Genomic DNA, 26,187 nt, shown 5'->3' on the forward strand with positions numbered 1-26,187 from the left:
GGGGAACCTCCTCCTGAGCCTGGTCAAGGTGTCCAGGCAGCAGGATGTGGGGTGGGGTTCCACCCAAGCTGACTGCCTGCCCTTCTTCTGAGGATAATCCTGTATCCAAGCGACCCTGGAGAGAGATCACGGTGTCCATTAGCTCTCTGGAGGCTTCAGGGACCAGTGGCACCACAGTGGTTGGATGGTCATGTACATATTATATAAACTTTTTGTTTTAAAGAGGAACTGTCTGCAATCTTTGCTCGTGGGCTGATGCGTTCCAAAGTCCAGGACTACGTACCAAGGAGGTCACTATAGCCACTGCAGAGGCTTGATGAGGAAAGGCCACAGTTTAAGGCCCTCCCATCATTGCACACTGAGGGGATGGAGGCTGCGTAAAAACCTTTAACTTATCGAATATGGAATGTATGCAAAAGAATAACTGATGTCATGTCAATAGCAAGTAGATTTTGTACGTAAATGGAACATGGTGGTTGTGTAATTCTACAAGGAGAAATTAAACATCTGTACTCTCCCAAGTTTAGAGAAATGAGAAGTGTCCTCACTGAAATATACAAAATACTTGATAGGCTAGATGTGGAGTTGTCATTTCAGGAGCCTAGAACCAGGGGGCATAGTCTCAAAATAAGGGGTCAACCATTCAGGATGGAAATGATATTCACTCAGAGGGTGGTGAAGCTTTGGATTCCACTATCCAAGAGGGCTATGGAAGTTCAGCTGCCGGGTATATTCAATACAGAAAATGATAAAACTTTTAGATATTAAGGATCTGGGGTTAGTGTAGGAAAATGGTACTAAGGTAAAAGATCAGCCACAATCTTACTGAATGGCGAAGCAGGCATGAGGAATCTACTCCTATTTACAGTCTAATGTTGTGCTTTGTAACTTGAACGGCAACATACAAATGTATTTTTAATATTTGAAAATTTATAATAGTTTGGGGGAAAATGGTGTTGAAGAGTTGGTGTAAAAAAAGCTCAAATTTCACAGCACTTTATTTCTACACGGCATGTCAGCAAGTCATCAATTGGATCAATCTACTAGAATCCTTATGAGATTTTTTTTACACAGTTCCTTTCATAACCCCAGGGCATCCCAAAGCACTTGACACCTGATGATGTACTTTTGAAGGGGAATCAATGTTGAACTGCCAAAATGGAGAGGCACAGCAGTGAAATTCCACACAAGATCCCAGAACAGCAATGTGATGGATGATCAGATCATTTTTTAAGTGACAGCAGAGAAGAGCAAGGCTCACTGCAAACACAGCAGAGAAGTTGCCAAATGAATGACTGCACAAGCTGGTCTCATGTTAGAGACACAGCAAAAACCAACCCCACTCTGACCTAACTGTATGCCCGCACTCAAATAAACCCTTCCCATTTCTGTCTTCAGTAGGAGGCAGTCTCTGCCAGAATAAAGCCAGTTTTTTTTTGTAGTGTTGTACCACTGTTTACTTCTTCCAGAGAACATTGGAATGCATCACTGAAAGTGTGATGGAAGCAGATTCAAAAGCAATTTCCGAAAGAAAATTGAATATAAAACTAATAAATAAAAATCTACAGGGCTAAGAGGAAAAAAGCAAAGACAGGGACAATATGAATACCTTTTTCTAAATGGATCGATGAAAGAAGTAGTTTCCCACTGTAATTGGTGTCCTGTAATTCCAGAACACCTACAGCTAGTCACATCTATTATAGGTAGCTTATACCAGAATGAGCATTTCAAATAACAGTCAAGGCAATTGAAAGCACAGAGGCCATTTAGTCCACTGTGTTTGTGCCAGGTCTGCAACCCAATTCCACTTTCCACTGTGTCTGCTGCCTTGGAGGTTATGGCACATTGAATGCATATCCAAATATTTATGTGATTTGAGCCCCCACCCATTCAAGCAGCAAGTTCTATACCCCCACCACTCTGGGGGGAAAAGCAACTTCTTGAATTTCCTTCTAATCCTACCAATTCTCCAGCAATGGGGAATAGTTACTTCTTATCCACTCTATCTAGGTCTTGATTTTATACATCTTGATAGGCTGAACTGCCTCATGCCTCATAAGAAAACATGAATTCTCCCCTCAGCCACCTTTGCTACTAAGGAGACACTACTGGCTTTTCAACTTTGCCTCATAGATAAAATTCGCAAATTATCTTTGTACCCAAGTGCCCTGTGTTTTAAATTCTCTTGGACAGCTGCTGAAGTATCCTGTAAACTTCCTTAACCCTGCCCAAATCTTTAAGTAATTCACAAATATGCACAAGACCTCACTGCTCCACTACAGTATCCAACCATTCAATGTGCCTTCTTATGCCTTGTCTACCATCCTCAAATGCACTGCCTCACATTTGCCCAGACTGATTTCCATTTGCCACTTTCTGCCCCCTGACAACTTCCTTCTTCGCTGTCATTGATAAGGCACACAGATTCCATACTTTCTCCAAATACTTTTCATTTCAAATGTAAAGTAATAAGATTGGGAAACCACAGGGTTACCCCATCGCACAGAAGTCACAGTTACAGAAAGACAGCTGTGATCAAATATCCTGTTGATCACTGTATTATCTAGGAGTTCATTCTTGAATCCACACTGTCAAATTCAGTACCTCAGTTCAAGGATTCCAGAGAGCACTGCACTGTAGCACTGACGGTTCTTCACTCTTTTGCAGATCATTCTACCTCATGGTCATAGATCTGCAGCTAAATGTTGTCAAGCAGATAACGTATGGGACCATAGAGTCATATAGCAGGGAAACAGGTCGTTTGGTCCAGTGAGTCTGTGCTGACCATTAAGTACTCATTTATACTGATCCCATATTTTCTCCACATTCTCATCAATTCATCCAGATTGTACTATTCACCCACACTCAATTTAAAATGACCAACCCACACACCTTTGGAATGTGGGAGAAAACCAACACAGTCACAGGGAGAAGGTGCAAGCTCCACATAGACAGTACCAGAAATGAATGTAGGTTGCTGGAGATGTGAGACAGTAGCTCTGCCAGCTGTGCCACCCTTAAGTTGACTCCAGGGTAGCCCACATTACCCTGCCTGCCATAGAACAGTACAGCACAATACAGGCCCTTTGGCCCACAATGTTGTGCCGACCTTTAAACCTCGTCTAAGACTATCTAACCCCCACTCCTCCCACATATCCCTTTATTTTAAATTCCTCCATATGCTTAACTAGCAATGTCTTGAATTTGACCAATGCACCTGCCTCCACCACCGCCCCAGGCAGCACATTCCACGCCCCAGCCACTCTCTGGGTAAAAAACCTTCCTCTGATATCTCCCTTTAACTTCCCACCCATTACTTTAAAGCCATGCCCTCTTGTATTGAGCAGTGGTGCCCTGGGAAAGAGGCGCTGGCTGTCCACTCTATCTATTCCTCTTAATATTTTGTACACCTCTATCATGTCTCCTCTCATCCTCCTTCTCTCCAAAGAGTAAAGCCCTAAGTCACTCCTCATAATGCATACTCTCTAAACCAGGCAGCGTCCTGATAAATCTCCTCTGCAACCTTTCCAAAGCTTCCCCTGAGGCGACCAGAACTGGACACCTCAGAGTACTAAGTGTGGTCTAACCAAAGTTTTGTAGAGCTGCATCACAATGATTCCAATGCCCCCTGAGAGATGGAAAAATTCAAAGGCAGCACCAACCTCCTCAGTCACTAAGACCTGGCAAAACCACATCAGTGTTTATAATCACACCAGTTATTCTGGGAAACAGCAGCCAACATTTGTGCTGTGGATACAACCCACTGCCCCATAGAATTACAGAAATGTACAGCACAGAAACGTACCTCATGGCTCACCTCATCCTTGCTGACCGTGATGTCAATCTACACTAATCCCATTTGCCTGCGTCTGGCCTATATCCCTCTACTCCTACCCAAGTACCTGTCCAAATGCCTTCTAAATTTTGTAGTAGCACCTGTCTCCACTACCTCATCCCAATATTAACACCATCCTCTGTGGGGAAAACCTTAATCCTCAGATCTCCTTTACAACGTCCTCCTCTCACCTTAGACTTGCGCCCTCTAGTTCTGGACTCCTCTGCCTTGGGAAAAAGGTTCTGACTATCCTATCTATGACCCTCATAATTTTGTACGCCTCTATAAGGTCACTCCTCAGCCTCCTGTGTTCCAGTGAGAATAAACACAGCCTATCCAATCTCTCCTCCATTCCAGGCAACATCCCAGTGAATCTCTTCTATATGCTCTCTATTGCCATCACAATTTTCTTGTAGTGTGGCGACAAGAACTATACACAAACACTGTGTGGTCTAACCAATGTTTTGTACAAATGCAACATGATGCCACAACCCTTATACTCAAATGTCTTGGCCTTTAAAGGCAAGCATACCAAATGCCTTTTTCACTAACCTAGCCACTTGTGTCACTTACAGGGAGCTAAGGACTTGCACCACAAGATCTCTCTGTACATCAACACTAAGGTGCCTGCTATTTACTCTCTCTATCCTAACAATTTGACCTCCTAAAGTGTATAACCTCACACGGATGGATTAAATTCCATCTGCCACCGCTCTGCCTAACTTTCCAGCAGATCTATGTTCCACTGTACGTTACACAACCTCCGTTATCTATGACTCCACTGATTTTTATGTTACCTGCAAACTTACTAATCATACACCCTACATTCTGATCCAATTCATTTATTGCTAACAGCAGGAAAAAGCACGCCTGACCTCTCTTGAAGGTAGGGGGCAGTCCTCAATAAAATCCGCAAGGAACGTGGGCATCATGACCACCTGCTCCACATATGGATTGCTCAATGACCCAAAATGCTGTACTCGTCAGGAATCCCAAACCACGAGGCACATCACGACAACTAACCCAGTAAGGCCTGTCACAGCAGGCACCTGTCTCCAGTTGGCAATTCATGGGACCATCGACTGATCAACAGACTGGCCATTATCGTATAAGGCTTTACAGTTAAGGAGATGATGACGACTCTGTCCAGTAAATCATAACTGATGTATTTTGAGTCACAGAATGGTTACAGCAGAAAAAGAAGCCATTTCGCCCACCATGTTCACACTGTACATCACATGCCTTGCTGCTGTCTGATAAATATAGACAGGGAAGGGGAGGGAGATACTGAAACCAATTTCTTTGTAACATTCCCAATAGATTCAGTGAAACTTATTCCTTCAAAGGACAACTGCAGGTAACTTTGTTAGGAATTGCAGACTCAACCCCACAGAAGCAGAACACATTATAGCAGGCTTGCATTCAGCATTATAACCAGGAACCATGTTGTGGCTTCTACGTGTACAACACTGCATCACTGGCTTTTTTGCAATCAGCCCAAGGTAGAGCAAACTGCACTCAGCAGCCTTTAGGTGGGAGGGTTAGCCCATTAATTTTTGTCTCTTCACAAACTAAAAACTTCCCCTGGGCATGTCTGCAGTAATTATGACAAGCTTTTCTTTCCCCACACTCTTCCCCTGGTTTTTGCCAAGGTGATCACAAACGTATCATTGGCTTTCCAGCAAACTTGACATTGTGGCCACAACTTGGAACCGATGTTTGATGCCAAGCATTTACATACATCAACATCAAACACAACGATATTCCTGCTCCTTATCCACAAATGTTAACCAAAGGCAGTGTGGCTTGCATGGTCCCATATTAGGATAGGCCGCCAACCCTACATTTTCCACTTCCAGAGATTCCTTTAGTCTCAAGACCAAGCTAGTGGGGTGCTGATGGGATGCAACTGTTAGGGTCACTTAACACGAAGCAGCCTCTGTTGATACAGCAATGAGCTTGTACAGCTAAAATTTACTCAACAGTGGAATAAAATGCTGAAGCTACAGCCTTGATTGTTAACAGCAACTGTGTCACAGTCAAAAGCCTGAAGAGCATTGCCCAAACTGATGTCTTCCCTGAGCATGGTCTAAGCTTGCCTCAAATACAGCGATAGTCAGATAAAAATTGTTGAAAGGAAATGAGTGGCACACAGCTGTAATCTGTGTCATTGTGAATGTACCCAACAAAATTCAACATCTGCTCTCAATAAACCAATAGTACACATTTCTCCCTTCCCAATTTTTAAACAAATGCAGAAAATCCTAGTGAAGGAAGTGAGTAGAAGTAATCAGAAAGTCAGATGGCCCTATGGTGCAGTTTTAAGATTGCTAAAAGGTGACTTTTCACAAATCAGTGCGTCCAAAAACACCTTATATCCAATTACATCTGTGGTCACAAAGTAGCTGATTTCTGCAAGGGATGTAACACAGTTAATGGGACAACAACTGGTTCTACTGCCTAGGTGCAGGCCAAGAGATGAATTTATAGCTGGCTGTGAGAGCCCCAACCCATCAGATTGGGAACTGAGTCATAACCTCAGAGAAGGATGTGATACTTCAGAATTATAGTGGAAAGATGCAAGAACGGTGATCAAAATGATAAAGGGGAAGGTGCGGGGGCAAATAGAACTCAGGGAGCTGGGGTCTCATGTGGTGGGAGAGGGGATTTCGGGGGATTGAGAGGGAGGGGAAGGGTGGGGGATCGGGGAGGAGAGGAGGGGGCAGGGGGAGGTGGGAGGGATCGGAGGAGAGGGGAAGTGGGGGGGGAGGGGAAGTGGGAGGGAGGGAGGGGAGGGGAGGGAGGGGAGGGGAGGGAGGGGAGGGGAGGGAGGGAGGGAGGGGAGGGAGGGGAGGGGAGGGAGGGGAGGGGAGGGGAGGGGAGGGGAGGTGTGTGCGGGGAGGGGAGGGTAGGGGAGGGGAGGTGCGGGGAGGTGTGTGAGGGGAGGGGACGGGAGGGAGGGGAGGGAGGGAAGGGAGGGAGGGGAGGGAGGGAGGGAGGGAGGGGAGGGGAGGGAGGGAGGGGAGGGGAGGGAGGGAGGGGAGGGAGGGGAGGGGAGGGGAGGGGAGGGAGGGGAGGGGAGGGGGGGGAGGGGAGGGGGGGGAGGGGAGGGGGGGAGGGGGGGAGGGGAGGGAGGGGAGGGAGGGGAGGGAGGGGAGGGAGGGGAGGGGAGGGGAGGGGAGGGGGAGGGGAGGGGGGGGGGAGGGGGGGAGGGGAGGGGAGGGGGGGAGGGGAGGGGGGGGGAGGGGAGGGGGGGGAGGGAGGGGAGGGGAGGGAGGGGAGGGAGGGGGGGGAGGGAGGGGAGGGGAGGGAGGGGAGGGAGGGAGGGGAGGGGAGGGAGGGAGGGAGGGGGGGGAGGGGAGGGAGGGGGGGAGGGGAGGGGGGGGAGGGAGGGGGGGGAGGGGAGGGGGGGAGGGAGGGGGGGAGGGGAGGGGGTGAAGGGTGGGGAGGGGAAGGAGGGGAGGGAGGGGAGGGGAGGGAGGGGAGGGGAGGGAGGGGAGGGGAGGGGAGGGGGGGAGGGGAGGGCGGAGGGGGAGGGGAGGGGAAGGGGAGGGGGGGAAGGGGAGGGGAGGGGAGGGGAAGGGGAGGGGGAGGGGAGGGGGAGGGGAGGGGGAGGGGAGGGGGAGGGGGAGGGGGGGGGAGGGGGGGGAGGGGGAGGGGAGGGGGAGGGGGAGGGGGAGGGGGAGGGAGGGGGAGGGGAGGGGAGGGGAGGGGGAGGGGAGGGGGAGGGGAGGGGGAGGGATCCTGGGGTGTGGGGAGGGGAGGGTCGATCCTGGGGGGTGGTGAGGAGGGGTCTAGAGGGGTGGGGAGGGGGTGATCGACGGAGGAGGGGAAGGGGGGATGGAGGGGGATTAAAGGGGAGGGGGGATGGAGGGGAATGACGGGAGTTTCTCCCCACCCCGCACCAGGCGACTGCTCCGGTTGAGGGCCCCTACTCCCGGCCGCGGGCTCTGACAGCCCGACAAGCCGTGGTCCCCACTCACCGTAGGTCTCTGACATGTTGCCGGAGGCCGAAGTGCCGCTGCGCTGCTGTCCCGGGCTCAGTGCCGGCCTGCCTCAGGGCCGCTCATACAATATGGCGGAAGCCGCGTCCTCCCTCTCCCTGCCCCCCCTCTCCTCCCGCCGGCCGACGTACCGCGTCACCACGCACACGCACAACCCCCGAGGCGATCGTCATGACGTCGGCGCGGAACCGTTCCTTCGTGAGGTCACACCCAAAGCAGCCTGCGTCGTGACGTCACCCGCTTTATGTCCGTTGCATCATCAGCCCCAGCAGAACACCGCTGCGCATGCGTGCCCCTTGTCCCAGTTATTCTAAGGGACTTTCTTTTACTTTTTACAAGATTTTTATTAATCCCGCAAAAAATACAGATTAAATGAATCAAAACAGGTAAAAGTACCACTAAACACATTGTGTTAAATCATACTTGAAGTCACTATATTAAATATCACACATGATAATTAATTAATAATGAATAAATTGGAATAATTTTATTATATATAAAAAAACAAAACCCACTACCAAGACCGAAGCTGTTTAATAAAGAAAAAGGACAAGGAAAAACCCTTGACACATGGCGATATCAGCCAATATCTGTATTTTAGCCACCAAATCAGAGGTTTTGAAAATAATTCAAAATAGGTTCATCTGAAACTTATTTCTAGTTTGTTTCGTTTTAATTTTTTTTCAATTTGGGTTTTTTTTATATAATAAATCTTTTTCTTCCTCGTTTTGATCTTTTTTGTAATATATTCATTTACTAAGAAACCGTGGGGCTTAGGATATATCTTTTTTTATTCTTTATGACTATATATGTCATGATTGTCCTCCCGATCTCTTTGTATTCTGTGTATAATTACCGATGTTATATGTATTATTCTGTATTAATTTGAAAATTAATAAAAGGATTGAAAAAGAAAGAAAAAAGGTCCCCACAATGTTTGAAAGTCTAAGTTAGATTCAGAAATTGAACAGCGGATCATCTCTAAATTCAGGTATGACATAACATCCCGTAACCATTGAGCATGAGTAGGCGGAGTGACTTCCTCCCATTTAAGCAACATAGCCCTCCTGGCTATAAGAGAAATAAAAGCCAGAATATGTAGATCAGAAAGGGTCCTGATCATTGGTAAAGGCAGATGAGATGAAGGGTCTCGGCCGGAAACGTTGACTGTTTATTTCCCTCTATAGATGCTGCCTGACCTGCTGAGTTCCTCCAGCACCTTTTATGTATTTTTCTAGATTCCAGCATCTGCAGAATTTCTTGTGTCTCTGTCAAGTGTCCAGGGTGCCGGTGTTGTCCTGATGCAGGGTTTTGACCTGAAATGTCGACAGTTCCTTTCCCCCCACAGATGCTGCTCGACCCGCTGAGTTCCTCCAGCAGATTGTTTGTTGCTCCAGATTCCAGCGTCTGCAGTCTCCTGTGTCTCCAATAATATGCGGGTTGGTAGGTTAATAGGCCATTGTAAATCGCCCCTAGTGTGTAAACTGGGAGAAGTTAAGAGAACATGTAGAGAATTAAAAAGATGGAATTAATGTAGGGTTAGTGTAAATGGGTAGTTGATGGTTGGGGTGGAATTGATGGGGTGACTGATTCCGTGCAGCATCTCTCTGTGTTTCTATAACTTGCAGTTCTATGGCTCTTTTGATGATACAATGGGAAGTTAAACCAGCACAGTACGTGTGCAGTGAATGGCAGAGTCTGGGGAGTGTTGTAGGACAGAGAGACCTAGGTGTGCAGGTACGTAGTTCCCTGTAAGTGCAGCACAGATGGACAGGGCGGTGAAGTAGGCATTGAGTTGCCTTCATGGGTCAGGGCATTGAGTACAAGAGTTGGGGCATCCTGTTGCAGCTGTACAAGGTGTTGGTGAGACCACACCTGGAGTATTGTGTAGTCCTGGTTGCCATACTATTAGGAAGGATGCAACTAAACTAGAGAGGGTGCAGAAACGATTCACAAGGATGTTGCCAGGATTGGAGGGTTTGAGTTCTGGAAGAGACTGGATAGGCTGGGACTGTTTTCCCTGGAGTGAGAGAGGCTGAGGGGTGATGGTTATAAGTTTATAAAATCATGAGGGGCATAGATAAGTTGGATAGTCACACTTTTTGACCCATCCCCCGGTGGATCTGCTCTCCCCTCCTCCCCCGCACCTGCCCATCACCATCTCTTACCTGCATCTACCTATCACCACCCTGTGCCCACCCCACCTCCCCTCTTTTGTCCACCTATCACTGCTCTGCTTTTCCCTCCTATACATTGGGCTTCCCCCTTTTCCTACCTTCAGTCCTGAAGAAGGGTCCTGACCCGAAACGTTGACCGCCTGCTTTTCTCCACGGATGCTGCCTGGCCTGCTGAGTTCCTCCAGCATCAGAGTGTTTTTCATCTGGATTCCAGCATCTACAGTCCTTTGTTTCTCGGTTCTGTAAATCATTTGCTCAGACCCCTGTGGTAACTGAATTCAGGCTGTAAATTTCCAGTGTGACAGTGTGATTGCGACATTCCATCTATGCAATAAACACCCAGCTTCCAAGTCCCACAATAATTTGATTCAACACCATACGATCTATGGACAGCAACTAGGTGGATAATCCACTTTAGCCATTAGAGCCACTGCCTCTCAGACAAGAGACCTGGGTTCAATCCTAACCTCTGGTTCTGTCTATGAGGAGTTTGCACGTTCTTCCTAGAACTGCGTGGGTTTCCCCCCGGGTGCACCGTTTCCCTCCCACATCCCAAAGATGTGCGGGTTGGTAGGTTAAATGGCCACTGTAAATTGCACCCAGTGTGTAGGTGAGTTGTAGAATCTGGGGGTAGTTGATGAGAATGTGGGGGAAACCCACCTGCTCACAGGGACAAAGTGCAAACTCCACACACAGTGCCAGAGGTCAGGATTGAGCCCTGGTCTCTGGAGATGCGAAGTAGCAGCACTAACTGCTGCACCGCCCAGCTCAATGGTCAGCCCTTCGACCAAAGCTTTGTTGCCACAAGCCAGATGTTTCCGTTACTTGTGATGGGGCTTTGGCTCAGTAGAGGACGCTGTGTCTCTACAAAGGTCCAAGGACTGAACCTCACATGCACATCATTGGCTGTGGACAGATTGGATTGATTCCCCCTGACATCTCCATCCAGGCTCCTTCTGAAGGCCCCAGCTGATTCTTGTTTCCACTGCCCTACAGGCAGCGAGCTTCAGATCATCACTGCTCTCTGCGTAAAAAGTTTTTTTTCCTCAAATCCAGCATCTGCAGCCTCCCACCCCGGTCATTTTCTCTTCTCCCTCTTTCCATCAGGCAGAAGATATAAAAGCTTGAGAACACCGGACCACCAGGCTCAAGGACAGCTTCTATTCTGCTGTTATCAGGTTCTTGAACGGACCTCTTGTACATTAAAGATGAACTCCTGATCTCGCAATCTACCTCGTCGTGGCCCTTACACTTTATTTGTCTGCCTGCACTGCACTTTCTCTGTAACTGTAACACTATATTCTGCATTCTGTTTTTTTTTTCCTTTTGTACTGCCTCAGTATACTTATGTATGGAATGATCTGTCTGGATGGCACGTAAACAAAAGCTTTCCACTGATCTCGGTACATGTGACAATAATAAACCAATGACTAATTATTCTTGCTTCCACTTATCACCTACCAGCCCCTGCCTCATCCCTTCCTCTCACTTCTTTACACCAGCCATCTCCCCTCTCCACTCTCAGTCCTGATGCAGGGTCTCGACCTGATACTTTGACCATCCTTTTCCTCCCACAGATGCTGCTCGACCCACTGTTCCTCCAGCAGGTTTTTTTTCTCAAATCCACCTCTTTCATTCTTGTCACTTCAAGCATTTCTTTCTGCGCTACCTCAGATTGAACCACTATACTTCTGTTGTTTTACATTCGTTTCTGTATTTATTGTGGTATTTATTATTAACATGTATACTGTTTACTCTTTGAGCTTCACGCGAGCCATCGAGGACATCCTCAAGAGGCGGTGCTTCAAGAAGGCGGCATCCATCACTAAGGATCCTCACCACCCGGGACATGCCCTCTTCTCGTTACTACCATCAGGGAGGAGGTACAGGAGCCTGAAGACCCACACTCAACGATTCAGGAACAGCTTCTTCCCCTCCATCCACGAACCCATGAACACTACTTTGTTATTCCTTTCTTTGCACTATTTATTTATTTTGTAATTTAGAGTAATTTTATATCTTTATGCCGTACTGCTGCCACAAAAAAACAAATTTCATGACATATAAGTCAGTGATAATAAACTGATTCTGTATGGGACAATAAACCAATCTGCATCTTTTGTCAGAATCTTTGAACCCGAGTTCCATGTTTCCTGAACCATCTGCTAACTCCAAACCCCTCACAATCCAGTCCACCCCTCAACCTTCTCTGTTCCCATGAAAACTTCCATCATCTTCTCCAGTCTAACCCTGGAGCTGAAATCTCCTGTTCCTGTGGCGAATTCTCTCTGCACCCTCTCTGGGACCCTCACATCCTTCCTGAACAGCGGGGAGCAGAATAAGTTGCAAAATAACTAGTGTTTAGTGCAGATTCAGCATAATGGTTGCAGTTGCCATCTATGCCACCAGTACAGCAGCTTGTTCCTGCTGGTGGGACCTCACCTTGGACAGACGAGGTTTGGCCTCTGTTGGAGTGGTCTCTTCATCTCACCAGCAGAGGGCAGACACAGTCTGTCACCACCCTCCTCTCTAAAGTTCCTTTGCTGACCTGAAGGTGTCAGTCAAGGATCAATCACCCAATTGGTGGACTTGTCTCATTTTGTCCCCTTCCTATTGTAAAGTGAGCGGCAACAGGCCCTTTGGACAACCATGTCCATGCTGACCATCAAATACCATGTATACTAATCCCATTGACCAGCCCTTGGTACATAACCTTTTATGCCTTGGGGAAATCAAGTGCTCATCCAGATTCAATTAAAGTTTTGTGAGATTCTCTGCCCCCACCAGTCTCTCAGCCAGATTGCAACAACCCTCTGAGTGAAAACAATTTTCCTCAGATCCTCTCTAACCCTCTTCACCTCCAACCTATGCCCTCTGGTGTTAGATGTCTCTGTAATGGAGAAACGCCTCTCACTATCCACCCTATCCGTGTCCCTCTACAACACTGGGACGTTATGCTGCAGTTGTACAATGTGCACCTGGAGTATTGTGTACAGTTCTGGTTACCCTGTTATAGGAAAGACGTCATTAAGTTGGAAAGAGTGCAAGGAGGATTTATGAGAATGTTGCCAGGACTCGAGGGCCTGAGTTATAGGGAGGGGTTGGGCAAGCTAGGACTTTTATTCCTTTGGGCGTAGGGATAACCTTATAGAGGCGTATAGAATCATGAGGGGCATAGATAGGGTGAATGCACACAGTCTTTTACCCAGGGAAGGGGAATGAAAAGCGAGGGGGCATAGGTTGAAGGTGAGAGGGGAGAGATTTAAAAGGGACCTGAGGGGCAACTTCTTCACACAGAGGGTGGTGAGTATATGGAATGAGCTGCCAGAGGAAGTGGTTGAGGCAGGTATAATAACAACTTTTAAAAGACATTTGGATAAGTACATGGATAGGAAGGATTTAGAGGGATATGGGCCAAAGGCGGGCAAATGGGACTAGCTTAGATGGACATCTTGGTCAGCATGGACAAGTTGGGCTGAAGGGCCTGTTGCCCTACTGTATGACACCTATGATCAGGGGTCTGGATCGAACACAAGTCATACCAAAGTATCTGAAAGGAAAGTTTTCAGGGTTGAGGGGAGAGCTGGGAGACTGGAGCGAGCTGGAGACAGAATGGACTGGGATATATTGGAGACTCCTTCCGAAAGCCTGGTCCCCGTGTGTGAGGCATTACTGCCGCAGGATATTTAACCCAGTATACGGCAGACAACCCTGGTCCAATCTCAAACTTGAATCAAGAAAAGAAACTTGAATTTACACCGCACTTTTTTCAACCCTAAATGCGCTCTACAACAAGTGCAGTCGCTGATGTGTGACGTTGGAGAATTGGCAGCCTATTGGTGCACAGCAAGATCCCATAAACAGTGATGAAATGTTGACCCAGATCATCTGCAGGTCAGGAGAGGACAGTCCCAGTGGGGCATGGGGGTCTCACACATCAACCACAGAATGGTTACACTAGAAAAGGAGGCCATTCAGCCCGTTGAGTCCGTCCTGAGTCTCTGCAGGAGAAATCCAGCTACACCTACTCGCCAATGTCTCCCCAAAGCCCTTCCAACTCTTTCCCTTCAGATACATTAGGACGGCACAGTGGTGCAGTAGGTAGTGCTCCCTCCTCACAGCTCCAGGGACCCGGTTCGATCCTGACCTCCGGTGCTGTCTGTGTGGAGTTTGCACATTCTCCCTGTGACCGTGTGGGATTTCCCCGGGTGCTCTGGTTTCCTCCCACATCCCAAAGACGTGCAGGTTGGTGGATTAATTGGCCGCTGTAAACTGCCCCTAGTGAGGGGTAGAATCTGGGGGCAGTTGATGGGAATGTGGGGAGAATAAAATGGGATTGGCGTAAATGGGTGTTTGATAGTTGGCATGGACTTGATGGGCCAAAGGGCCTGTTTCTGTGCTGTATCTCACAAGACGCACCTGGAGTATTGTGTACAGTTCTGGTTATCCTGTTATAGGAAAGACGCCATTAAGTTGGAAAGAGTGCAAGGAGGATTTATGAGAATGTTGCCAGGACTCGAGGGCCTGAGTTATAGGGAGGGGTTGGGCAGGCTAGGACTTTATTACTTTGGGCGTAGGAGACTGAGGGATAACCAGCTCCTTGTTGGACTCTACAGTTGAACCTGCCCCTACTACCTCCGTGTTTTCTCTCTATCCAGTTATATCTTAAAAAAGAATCTTCTCCTTTCGGTTCTTTGGCTAACCATTTTCATTCCATGTCCCCTGTTCCTGACCCATCCGTGAATGGGAGCAGTTTCTCCCCATTGTTGGATATGACTGTTTTAAGTAGTTTTTTTAACATGTATAGTTTTTAATACACCTCAAGTGGCTGCACAAGGAATGGCTAATTCTTAGCTTATTGGTTCATCCATCAGGTGAATACGTGTTTTCTCATTGGTTGGTTTTGCCACAGGTATTTAATAGGTTTTCTGAATGGACTATTGTTAGCTAAGGAGTACCTCTTATCTCAGGTATAAAAGGTGTTGGGTTTTGTTAATCTCTCTCTTCCCTCCCCCGGCCCCAGATCATCTTTAGTTCCTTTTGTCTCATCTCATCTCCTAGTTGTCAAGCTAGTGCCACGTGCTCTGTGACTGTTTCCTTGTTTTAAACTTTTCCAATAAAACTTTGTGAAGCACCAACTTGTTTTCAACTCATTCTTGGACTCCGGAAAGAACCCGTAAATTCGAAAATAACCAGATCTGACACTATCTACCTTGATATGAGACAGTTCCATCAGGAGCTGGTGATGCATCTCGTAAAGGGAGCGAATCTTTTGGAGGAATTATCACACCGCAGTTTAGAGCCAGTGACTGGGCTTAAAACAGTAAGAAATTTCTTCTCATCCTGGACAAAAAGCCCGAAAATTCAGGGAGAGTGAGAGGTAGGAACGAAGAAAATTCAAGCAATCTTTCCCCTGATACTGCCATCAGAACCTTGTAATGTATTTTACTCAGAAGGTTTATCTGACCAGAATTTGACCATCCAGGTTGGTTCCAGAGCAAATATGTCTCTGTCATACCTCAAAGTCACCTTGAGGGTCATTATGAGATAATGAGGGACCACAACCTTGGAGCATCTTAATAGAGGTGGGGTGGAAAGTGTACTGCTAAAAGTATCCTGACTAGTTACATCACGGTCTGGTACGGCAATTCGAATGTACAGGAACATAAGAAGCTGCAGAGGGTAGTGGTCTCAGCCGAATACATCACGGGCACATCCCTCCCCACCATCGGTAGTATCTACATGAGGCACTGCCTCAAGAAGGCAACATCCATCATCAAAGATCCCCACCATCTGGGCCATGCCATCTTCTCGCAGCTACCATCAGGCAGGAGGTACAGAAGCCTGAAGTCCCACACCACCAGGTTCAGGAACAGCTACTTCCCTTTAACCATTCAGTTCTTGAACCAACCAATACAACCCTAATCACTATCTCAGTATAGCAACACTATGACCACTTTGCACTACAATGGACTTCTTTTTTGTTTTAATTGTGTTTTTTGTATAATTTTGCATAATTTATGTTTTTCTTGTGAATGTTGTCCATCTGTGCCTGTGATGCTGCTGCAAGTAAGTTTTTCGTTGCACCTGTGCACACATGTACTTGTGCACGTGACAATAAACTCAATTTTGACTTTGACCTAGCAATTCAGACAGAGTGGAGATGGGATAGCTTGACCCTGCCTCAAAGTTCCTGACCACAGAACAATCAGTCGTTGCGGGCAAGTGAGTAAGAATCCTTACATTTTCTACAGAGTTAACCAGTGAAAGACTCCAGAGGTATTCCTGCCTTTACAAGAATTAGGTCAGGACAGTTCCAGCACCTAACCGGCACAACCTTAATCACTGCAGCTTAGCAACAGGATGACCACTTTGATCACTTTGCCCTAAAATGTGTTTTTTTTTGTTCTAATTGTGTTCTTCCTTGTAAAACTTGTGTTTAATTTATGTCTAATTTATGAATGCTGCTTATCTGATGCTCTGTGCCTGTGATGCTGCTGCAAGTAAGCTTTTCATTGCACCTGTGCACACATGCACTTGTGCGTATGACAATAAACTGGACTTTGACTTTGGTTGGGAAGGGAAACGGAGAGGGAATTCTGGAGCACAGGGCCTGGGCATGGACACCAATGGGGAATGATTACATTGAGAGGCCGGATTCAGAGGAGCCCAGAGATCTGGGTGTTATAGGGCAGGAACAGTTTATGGATACAGGGATTCGAAATTGACAAAGTGCTAGACCAGAGTCAGTATGGGTCAGTGAAGGAGCCAGTGAGGAGGTTTAAGACAACGGCGTGGGATTTTGAAAGTCGATAGTTGAGTTTTATTTTTCAATATTTCAAATTTCAAAACCTCTCCAACTCTGCCTTAACCACGTTCAAAGACGGCTTCCACCCCCCCCTCTCCTTTAAGGAAGAGGGAGTCCAGCACCAGTGCGCACAGGGTTATAATGAGAGGGGAGAAAGTTAAAAGGTCTGAGGGGTAAGGTTTTCACACAGGGGGCGGTGGTTATCTGGAACAAGGAGGTAGTGGAGGCAGATACAACGGTAATGTTTAAAAGGCATTCGGACAGGTAATGGGATAATCTGTCTGTACCTTGGTACATGTGACAAGAATAAACCAATTAACAATTACTTGGAATATGGGCCCAATGCAGGCAATTGGGATTAGTGTTCATAGGTGTTACTGTCAGCATGGATGAGATGGGTTTCCATGCTGAAAAACTCTATGGCTCTAAACAGACGATTTCTTATTTTTAAACACTGCTTCCTCTCCACATCCACCTTGTACCGGACACTCAGCACCTTTTACGCACTCCAGTCAAGTCCGCTTTCACTCTGCGCTCTTCACACACGGTGGAGGGAACCAGTTCTCGGGGAGGTGGACCCACCCACCCTCCCCCACTTCATCTGCAGCCTTATCACAGTAACAGTCAAACACATTTGTGTGAGAAGGTAATAAATTAAACAGACAGCTCGCTTGTAAACTTTTAATTCCCACTCTACTCTGTGTGGTCCTTCACCAGAGTGGCGAGATGTGTTCTGCTTGCTGTCTTCAACCAGCTTAGCAAGGTCACAAGAGCACAGACGGACACAGATAAATGGATGTTTACGATGGAAGTATTAGCGTGAGTCCAGAACCACCAGCATTTCTTCGGCTTTCCTTGACTTTCTGAGGTAAAGTTTCACCAACTTTCCCTCCGTCTCTCTGACACAGAATTCTCCCCATTACAGCACGCACAGAACCTCCAGTGCAGGGGAGATATCTCAGGCAGGGAGCCAAGGTACGTGGGAGAGAGAGAGCGCGAGCGAGAAAGAGGTGAGAGAAGGAAGCCCGGGGTTTGGGGCCTGGGCAGCTGGGGGCACAGTTGTCAGTGGGGCAGAGTTGAAAGAGAACGGACACATAGAACATAGAACAGTACAGCACAATACAGGCCCTTCGGCCCACAATGTTGTGCCAACCTTTAAACCTTGCCTAAGACTATCTAACCCCTTCCTCCCACATATCCCTCCATTTTAAATTCCTCCATATGCTTATCTAGCAACCTCTTGAATTTGACCAATGTACCTGCCTCCACCACCACCCCAGGCAGCGCATTCCATGCCCCAACCACTCTCTGGGTAAAAAACCTTCCTCTGATATCTCCCTTGAACTTCCCACCCATTATTTAAAGCCATGCCCTCTTGTATTGAGCATTGGTGCCCTGGGAAAGAGGCGCTGGCTGTCCACTCTATCTACTCCTCTTAATATTTTGTACACCTCTATCATGTCTCCTCTCATCCTCCTTCTCTCCAAGGAGTAAAGCCCCAGCTCCCTTAGTCTCTCCTCATAATCCGTACTCTCTAGGCCAGGCAGCATCCTGGTAAATCTCCTCTGCACCCTTTCCAACGCTTCCACATCCTTCCTATAATGAGGCGACCAGAACTGGACACAGTACTGTAAGTGTGGTCTAACCAGAGTTTGGAGGGTGGGACGAGGAGACAGGAGAAGAAGGTAGATCGGACCCACGAGTCTGCGCCGACATTCCCTCAGCTCATAGCTGGTCCGGTCCTGGCCTCGCACTCTCCTCGGACCCATCCCACCTTCCCCTTTCCTCCTCCATACTCCTTACCTCCTCCCCACACTCCTCATCCTCTCCCCCCACCCCTCACACCCTCCCCATCTGCCCAGCCCCTCCTCACAACCCTCAACCCCTCACTGTCTCCCCACACCCACTCTCCCCACCTCTCTCCCCAAACCCCACACACTCCCCCACACCCCTCGCCTCCTCACTCTCTCCCCCTCCGCACACCCTCTGCCCACTCCCCATGACCTCTCCCCACATCCCTCTCACCCATACCACTCATCCTCTCCCCACACCACTCACCCCCACACCTCTCTCCACACAACCTCACCCTCTCCCCACCCCCCCCCACACCCTCCCCAAAGCCCACACACTCCCCCCACACCCCTCGCCTCCTCACTCTCTCCCCTCCGACACCTTCTGCCCACTGTGAGCACAGGCCTGACATGCTCAGTCCTTCACATGTCAACCCCTTCATCCCAGGTATCAGTCTAGTGAACCACCTCTGCACTGCCTCCAACATGAGCAGGTCATCCCCGAAATCTGGAGACCCCAACTGTATGTGGGGAAGTCCCACCACCATCTTGTTACGTTGCATCCCTACTTTTATGCCCCACCCCCTCACAATCAAGACCAACACTCCACTGGGCTTCCTAAATACTTGCTGTACCTGTACGCCAACCCTTTGTGCTTCATGCCCGGGGATCACAGATCCCTTTGTACCACCACCTTCAATACTGTAATTCCAAGCAAACTCAGAGACCCAGGACTCAACACCTCCCCCTGCAACTGGATCGACTTCCTGACCAACAGACCGCAATCAGTGAGGATAGGCAGCAATACCTCCGGCACGATTATTCTCAACACTGGTGCCCCATGAAGCTGCATCCTCAGCCCTCTACTCTACTCCTTATATATTCATGACTGCGTGGCCAGATTCTGCTCTAACTCCATCTACAAGTGTGCAGATGATACCACTGCAGTGGGCCGTATCTCAAGTAACAATGAGTCAGAGTACAGGAAGGGGATAGAGAGCTTAGAGACATGGTGTCATGACAACAACCTTTCCCTCAATGTCAGCAAAACAAAAGAGCTGGTCATTGACTTCAGGAAGGGGAGCGGTGTGCATGCATCTTGTTTACATCAATGGTGCTGAGGTCAAGAGGGTTGAAAGCTTCAAGTTCTTAGAAGTGAACATCACTAATAGCCTGTCCTGGTCCAACCACGTAGATGCCACGGCCAAGAAAGCTCATCAGTGCCTCTACTTCCTCAGGAGGCTAAAGAAATTTTGCATGTCCCCCTTGACACTCACCAACTTTATCAATGCACCACAGAAAGCATCCTATTTGGATGCATCACGACTTGGGATGGCAACTGCTCTGTCCAGGACCGCAAGAAACTGCAGAGAGTTTTGGACACTCCATGGACTCTATCTATACCTCTTGCTGCCTTGGTGAAGCAGCCAGCATAATCAAAGACCCCATCCACCTGGGTCATTCTCTCTTCTCTCCTCTCCCATCAGGCAGAAGATACAGGAGCCTGAGGGCATGTACCACCAGGCTCAAGGACAGCTTCTACCCCACTGTGATAAGACTATCAAATGTTCTCTTATATGATGAGATGGACTCTTCCTCACAATCTACCTTGTATGACCTTGCATCTATTGTCTACCTGCACTGCACTTCCTCTGTAGCTGTGACGCTTTACTCTGTACTTTGTTATTGTTTTACCCTGTACTACCTCAATGCACTGTGTAATGAATTGATCTGTATGAATAGTATGCAAGACAAGTTTTTCACTGTAACACACACCCACACACACATCCATACACACACCCACAAACATACAAACACACCCACACACACACAAACACATACACAAGTACACCCACCCACACATACACCCACACACTCACACACATCCACACACATACAAACACAGCCACACACACACAAACAAATACACAAGCACACCAACCACAGACACAGGCACCATACACCCACACACATACAAACGCACCCACACAGACACACACAGACACACACACACATACACACACAATCTCCTGCACACACACATACATGTAGACAGGGGTAGACAGAGACCCTCAACTCTCTCAATCTCATAGAGACGTAAATACATGAACATGCATGCGTGCGCACACACAGACACATGTAAATACACACATCTATGCACACATACACATGCAAACATACACACATATATACACACAAACACAGAGACTATCTCTCTCTGGAGGTGTTCTGGGGCAGCCCGCCAATGTCGCCACGCTTCCGGTGCCAACATAGCATGCCCACAACTTCCTAACCCGTACGTCTTTGGAATGTGGGAGGAAACCGGAGCACCAGGAGAAAACCCACGCAGACACAGGGAGAACGTACAAGCTCCTTACAGACTAGCGGCTGAAATTGAACCCGGGTCGCTGGCACCGTCACTGCGTCGCACTAACCATTACACTACCGTGCCTTGCCACTAGTTGCAGAATCCAGGGGGAGTTGATGAGAAGGCGGGGAGAATTAAATTAGTTGGGGTAGGATTAATGTAAAAGTGGGCCAAAGGGCCTGTTTCCATTCTCTCTCTCTCTCTCTCTCTCTCTTTTCTCCTGGGATGAGGGTTTACTCACACCTCATCCCTCCTGTCCGTGACTGTGAGTGTTTGAGGAATGTGAAGCTGGTTGTGTGAAGGACAGGATTTGATCTGTCAGTTATATCCACTCAGTCAGAAATCCAGAACTCGGCCCTTGGCCCTGGAGAGAGATAGAGAGGAGGGGACAACAGTGAATGAAAGGGTGGTTGGCAGAGAAGGGGGGAATAAGGCAGGATATGTGGAATGAGGGGAGCGGGGCGAGAAAGGAGGTGAGGAGGTGGGGAACCAGGAGAGAGGAAAGTGTGGGGAGAGGAACGTGGCGCAATAGGGAGGCAAGTACAATAGGCACAATTTGCCACAGCTTTAACACCCGTGAGGCATTACACTGTAATTCTGCAGGGAAGTTGTCAGACTAAATGGTACATTGGTAAATTAGTTTAATATTGTCACATGCACTGAGGTACAGTGCAAAACCTTGTTTTGCGTGCCATCCATACAGCTCATTTCATCACATCAGTGCGTTGAGGTAGTACAAGGGGTGAAGCAATAACAGAATGCAGAATAAAGTGTTACAGTTACAGAGAAAGTGCAGTGCAGGCAGACAATAAGGTGCAAGGACCATGACCGAGGTAGATTGTGAGGTCAAGACTCCCACTTTATTGTACAAGGGGGCTGTTCAGTAGTCTTCTAACAGCAGGATAGAAGCTGTCCTTGAGCCTGGTGGTACGTGCTTTCAGGCTTTTGTATCTTCTGCCCGATGGGAGGGGGGAGAAGAGAGAATGTCCGGGGTGGGAGGGGTCTTTGACTATGTTGGCTGCTTTACCGAAGCTGGTTTTTGTGATGTGCTGAGCTGTGTCCACAACTCTCTGCAGTTCCTTGTGGTCCCAGGCAGAAGCAGTTGCCGTACCAATCCGTGATGCATCTGGATAGGATGCTTTCTATTACTGAGGGTCAACGGGGACATCTGAATTCCTTTAGCTTCCTTAGGAAGTAGAGGCGCTGGTGCAGCAATAAGCCACATTAGGACATGAGATGTGTTGTGCTCCTGAACTGTTGAATAGGGCACAGGATACGAGGAACAAAAACGAATTCAGAAACCGTGAAAAGAAGGGCAACTTGTTCCTTGAACTCTCGAACGTTACGTCACACAATTTTCTGCCTTTTCCTTCTTGGGGATGAATGATTCACATATTCACGCTGTTGGATGAAGGTCTAAATTGCTATTTAAATTGTTATTTTTTCTTGTAGTTTGACCTCATGCTTGCTTATATGTTTGTATAATCATCTGTTTTATCTGTAAATTTTCAGTAGATTTTGAGTCACTTGTCATTGGCTCTGTGGTTCTGTGGTGTCTTTGTGGCCCTGAGATGTCAAGGCAGCGTAAATCAAGGCTGTTCTTGTTCCTATCAGAGAAGATTCCCTTATCTTCCTGCTTGAACTAGTTTGCAGTATAAAGGGGAACATGCGCCCTCTAGTTTTTTGTGACTTGCTTGCTATTCTTTTGCTGCTCCTTACTGTTTCAATCTGCCACTGCTTGACCTTGAGGAACATCTAATAAAATTGCTGTAAGCATAAGATTTGTGCCTCATTCTTGACTTCCAAAGAACCTTCTGGACAATATCATCTCTAGATCCAACAACACAGGTTTAGCCCGTCTGTGTGCTTTCCCAGCCTCTTGGTCTTCCCTTGTCTTGCTGTCGATGACCCTGTTCAGTGGAATCTCATTTTCTTCTGCACCCCCCCTCCCCACCAGATCAGCTCCTGCCTTCCCCTCACCATCACCCAACCCTCCCTTGTCCCATTGCTTTTCTTGCGGATTTAAGTGATGGACACGAGTTACTTCCGATGTTGACAAGAGATGTTTTGGTCTGGGCTGTTGCCTCCAACATCCCGAATGTCAGATTAGTTGGGTAGTGTTAGCACTCAAACTCGGGCCTTGTCGCCCTCCCTGCCTTGGATTGTGATTCTGTTGCTGCATCAGCAGCCGTTCCACCCACCCCACCATCCCCCCCCAGCTCCCAGAACTGAGCTGCTCATTAATGACAGCAGGAATATAAGCCCTTGTGATAAGTGGTGATGTTCTGCAGCACAGTAGAACGTTTGATGATCAGAGTCTCTGGAATAACAAACCGAAACACCCTTGCTTCTTCAGTCTGTCTTTTTTGCTTCCCACCACTGGTCTGCTGCACCATTGTGTACTGGATAAGTTGACAAAATAATTGAGTTTAAATACAACTCTTGGACAGGTACATGGATAGGAAAAGTTTAGAGGAATATGGGCCAAATGCAGGCAAATGGGACTGGCTGTAGAGTGGCATCTTGATCGGAATGGATGAATCGGGCGAAGGGCCTGTTCTGTGCTGTATGACTCTATGGCTCTATTATACCATTTTGCTTCATAAAGCATTCAAATAAGCACAACCACACCATTGTATTCTTCTGATAAGCAGGGTCATGATAAAATAAATCTTAATTCTTCAGTATTATTCTCAAATCTGTGCAGGACATAAAATGCCTCACTCCAAATCCCATTGTAAACAGGTGTTCTGTGAGTATTCGGATGCTACTGACCCCCTTCTCCCAGTAATCAACTTCTACTCTTCGGAATGTAAAGCCTGAAGTCCCACACTACCAGGTTCAGGAACAGCTACTTCCTTACAACCAACAGGTTCTTGAACCAACCAGCACAACCTTAACCCTACCTCAGCATATTTGGATGTCTCTGTTGACCCTCACCAATTTTTTAGAGATACACCGTAGAAAGCATCCTATACGGATGCATCACGGCTTGGTACGGCAACTGCTCTGCCCAGTACCACAAGAAATTGCAGAGAGTTGTGGACACAGCTCAGACCATCATACAAATGAGCCTCCCCTCCATGGACTCTGTCAACACTTCTCGCTGCCTCGGAAAAGTAGCCAGCATAATCAAAGACCCTACCTGCCACGGACATTCTCTCTTCTCCCCCCTCCCATTGAGCAGAAGATACAAAAGCTCAATGACAGCTTCTATCCCACTTTTATTATAAGAGTCTTGAATGGACCTCTTGTACGTTAAAGATGGACTCTTAACCTCACAATCTACCTCATCATGGCCCTTGCACCTTATTGTCTGCTGCACTGCACTTTCTCTGTAGCTGTTACACCATATTCTGCATTGTGTTATTGCTTTTCCTCGACGTACTTATGTTTTGAAATGATCTGCATGGTTGGCTTGCAAAACTAAGTTTTTTCACTGTATCTCAGTACATGTGACAATAATAAACCAATTCCAATTAAATCAATCCAATTCTATGCCCCTGCTAGCGAAGGCCACCATTTGGGATGGGTAGTTACAGGGAGAACATGCAAACTCCACACAGACAGCACAGGAGGTCAGGATTGAACCTGGGTCACTGGTGCTGGGGGGCAGTGGCTCTGCCAGCTGCACCACTGCACTGTATCTGCAGTTGTATCTACTCTCCGCAGTCCTCACCTTCCAAGTAATTAGTGACCTCTGTATTTTTTCTGTTGGAATGTACCACCTCACCCTTACTTGTGTTGAACTTCCCTTCCCATTGATTTCCGCCATCTCCAGCGCAGAGGCATTAGTAACCACAAGGTGACATAACCCAAGGCTGCAGGAGGCACTGTTTTCTTATGGTGTAGTGTTGCGGAATCCAGTGGGGGTGGGGGGTGGAAGCAAAGTTAATGGCAAATAGGATAATTAAAAGATTTAGGGGAAAGTCATGGATACAGCATGGAGATAGACCCTTTGATTAATCCAGTTCACACGACCCAAACATTTAAACTAATCTCACATTAATCCCATTTTATTCTCGCCACGTTCCCACCAACTCCCTCCCCCACCCCCCCCAGTATTCTATCATTTACAGCGGCCAATTAACCCACCAACCCACATGTCTTTGGGATGTGGGAGGAAACTGGAGCACTCGGAGGAGACCCATGTGTTCACAGGGAGAACGTGCAAACTCCCACACAGACAGATCCTAGGTTCAGGATTGAACCCTGGTCTCTCGAGCTATGAGGCAGTGGATCAACCAGCTGCACCACTGTGCCGTCTCGACCCAACCGGAGCCTGACAGGACCTGTTTATGTGCATCAGAGTCAGACCAGGATACAAAAAAAAACTGACTCCTTGGGCTCAGGTCAGGTTCGGATCAGCTGTGGTCGGGTTGGTGGTTGATTGGCTGTTGGGCATGGTCGGCTTGGATTCCCATTGGCTGTGGCAAGGGGTATGTGCACCAATATGAAGGGGGAGCGGGACTGATCGGGTCATTCTTTTCAAGGATCTGGCACAAGCACGATGGGCCGAACAGCCTCCATTCTGGGCTATTTGATTTCATTCGCAATAACTATTTGCAGCATTTGTATCTTCAGTAGCTGCTGTGTCCAACACCTCACAGATTCAGCACTATTTGTTTGTTATCTCTCTTTTGTCCTCGTTTACCTCCCTCTATTCACATTTCCTCCAGTCAGACTGACACACCCTCACCACCCTCTCTCAGCTAGCACCAACAACCTGTGGCTCATTCAGCCCCCCCCCCCCTTGGTCTCCACTCCTCCGCAGACATTCCTATTCATTCTCTCCACCCCTCCCTCCCTTCTCAACAAACATCCCTGCATCCCCCCTTTCCCAGGAAAATCCTTGAATTGAAACATTAACCCCTTCACTTCTACAGATGCTGCCCGACCTGCTGAGTGTTCCCAGCATACGGTGTATCCCTGTGCTCCCAGGACATGGAAACTCGCCCTTATGGAATTCACAAATCACAAACAAAAATCTGAGATACGGAATAAAAATTTACTCTTCTGGAATTCACGTGAGAACAATTACTAAATAAGACAAAATGCGACCAACAACATTGAGAATTCCTTTCCCTCCACAGATGCTGCTCGACCTGCTGAGTGTTCCCAGCATACGGTGTATCCCTGTGCTCTCAGGAAATGGAAACTCGCCCTTATGGAATTCACAAATCACAAACAAAAATCTGAGATACG

The 26,187-nt window shown here is 47.7% G+C and overlaps 1 protein-coding gene and 1 long non-coding RNA gene across 2 annotated transcripts in view; both read right to left on the reverse strand.

Annotated features, from left to right (window-relative positions):
* Positions 1 to 7,949, reverse strand: part of rab4b (RAB4B, member RAS oncogene family) — a 48,823-nt gene extending 40,874 nt beyond the window's left edge. The window contains exon 1 of the mRNA XM_052044094.1: positions 7,819 to 7,949. Coding sequence (XP_051900054.1) covers positions 7,819 to 7,834 — 16 coding nt within the window. The 5' untranslated portion in view covers positions 7,835 to 7,949. The remainder of the gene's footprint in view (positions 1 to 7,818) is intronic.
* A 716-nt stretch (positions 7,950 to 8,665) lies between these two features.
* Positions 8,666 to 26,187, reverse strand: part of LOC127586422 (uncharacterized) — a 34,824-nt gene continuing 17,302 nt past the window's right edge. The window contains exons 2-3 of the long non-coding RNA XR_007958682.1: positions 10,115 to 10,299; positions 8,666 to 9,323 (exon numbers count right to left, since the gene is read on the reverse strand). This is a non-coding gene — a long non-coding RNA (uncharacterized LOC127586422). The remainder of the gene's footprint in view (positions 9,324 to 10,114; positions 10,300 to 26,187) is intronic.

This window comes from Pristis pectinata, chromosome 35, assembly GCF_009764475.1.
Source record: "Pristis pectinata isolate sPriPec2 chromosome 35, sPriPec2.1.pri, whole genome shotgun sequence".
NCBI lineage: Eukaryota > Metazoa > Chordata > Chondrichthyes > Rhinopristiformes > Pristidae > Pristis > Pristis pectinata.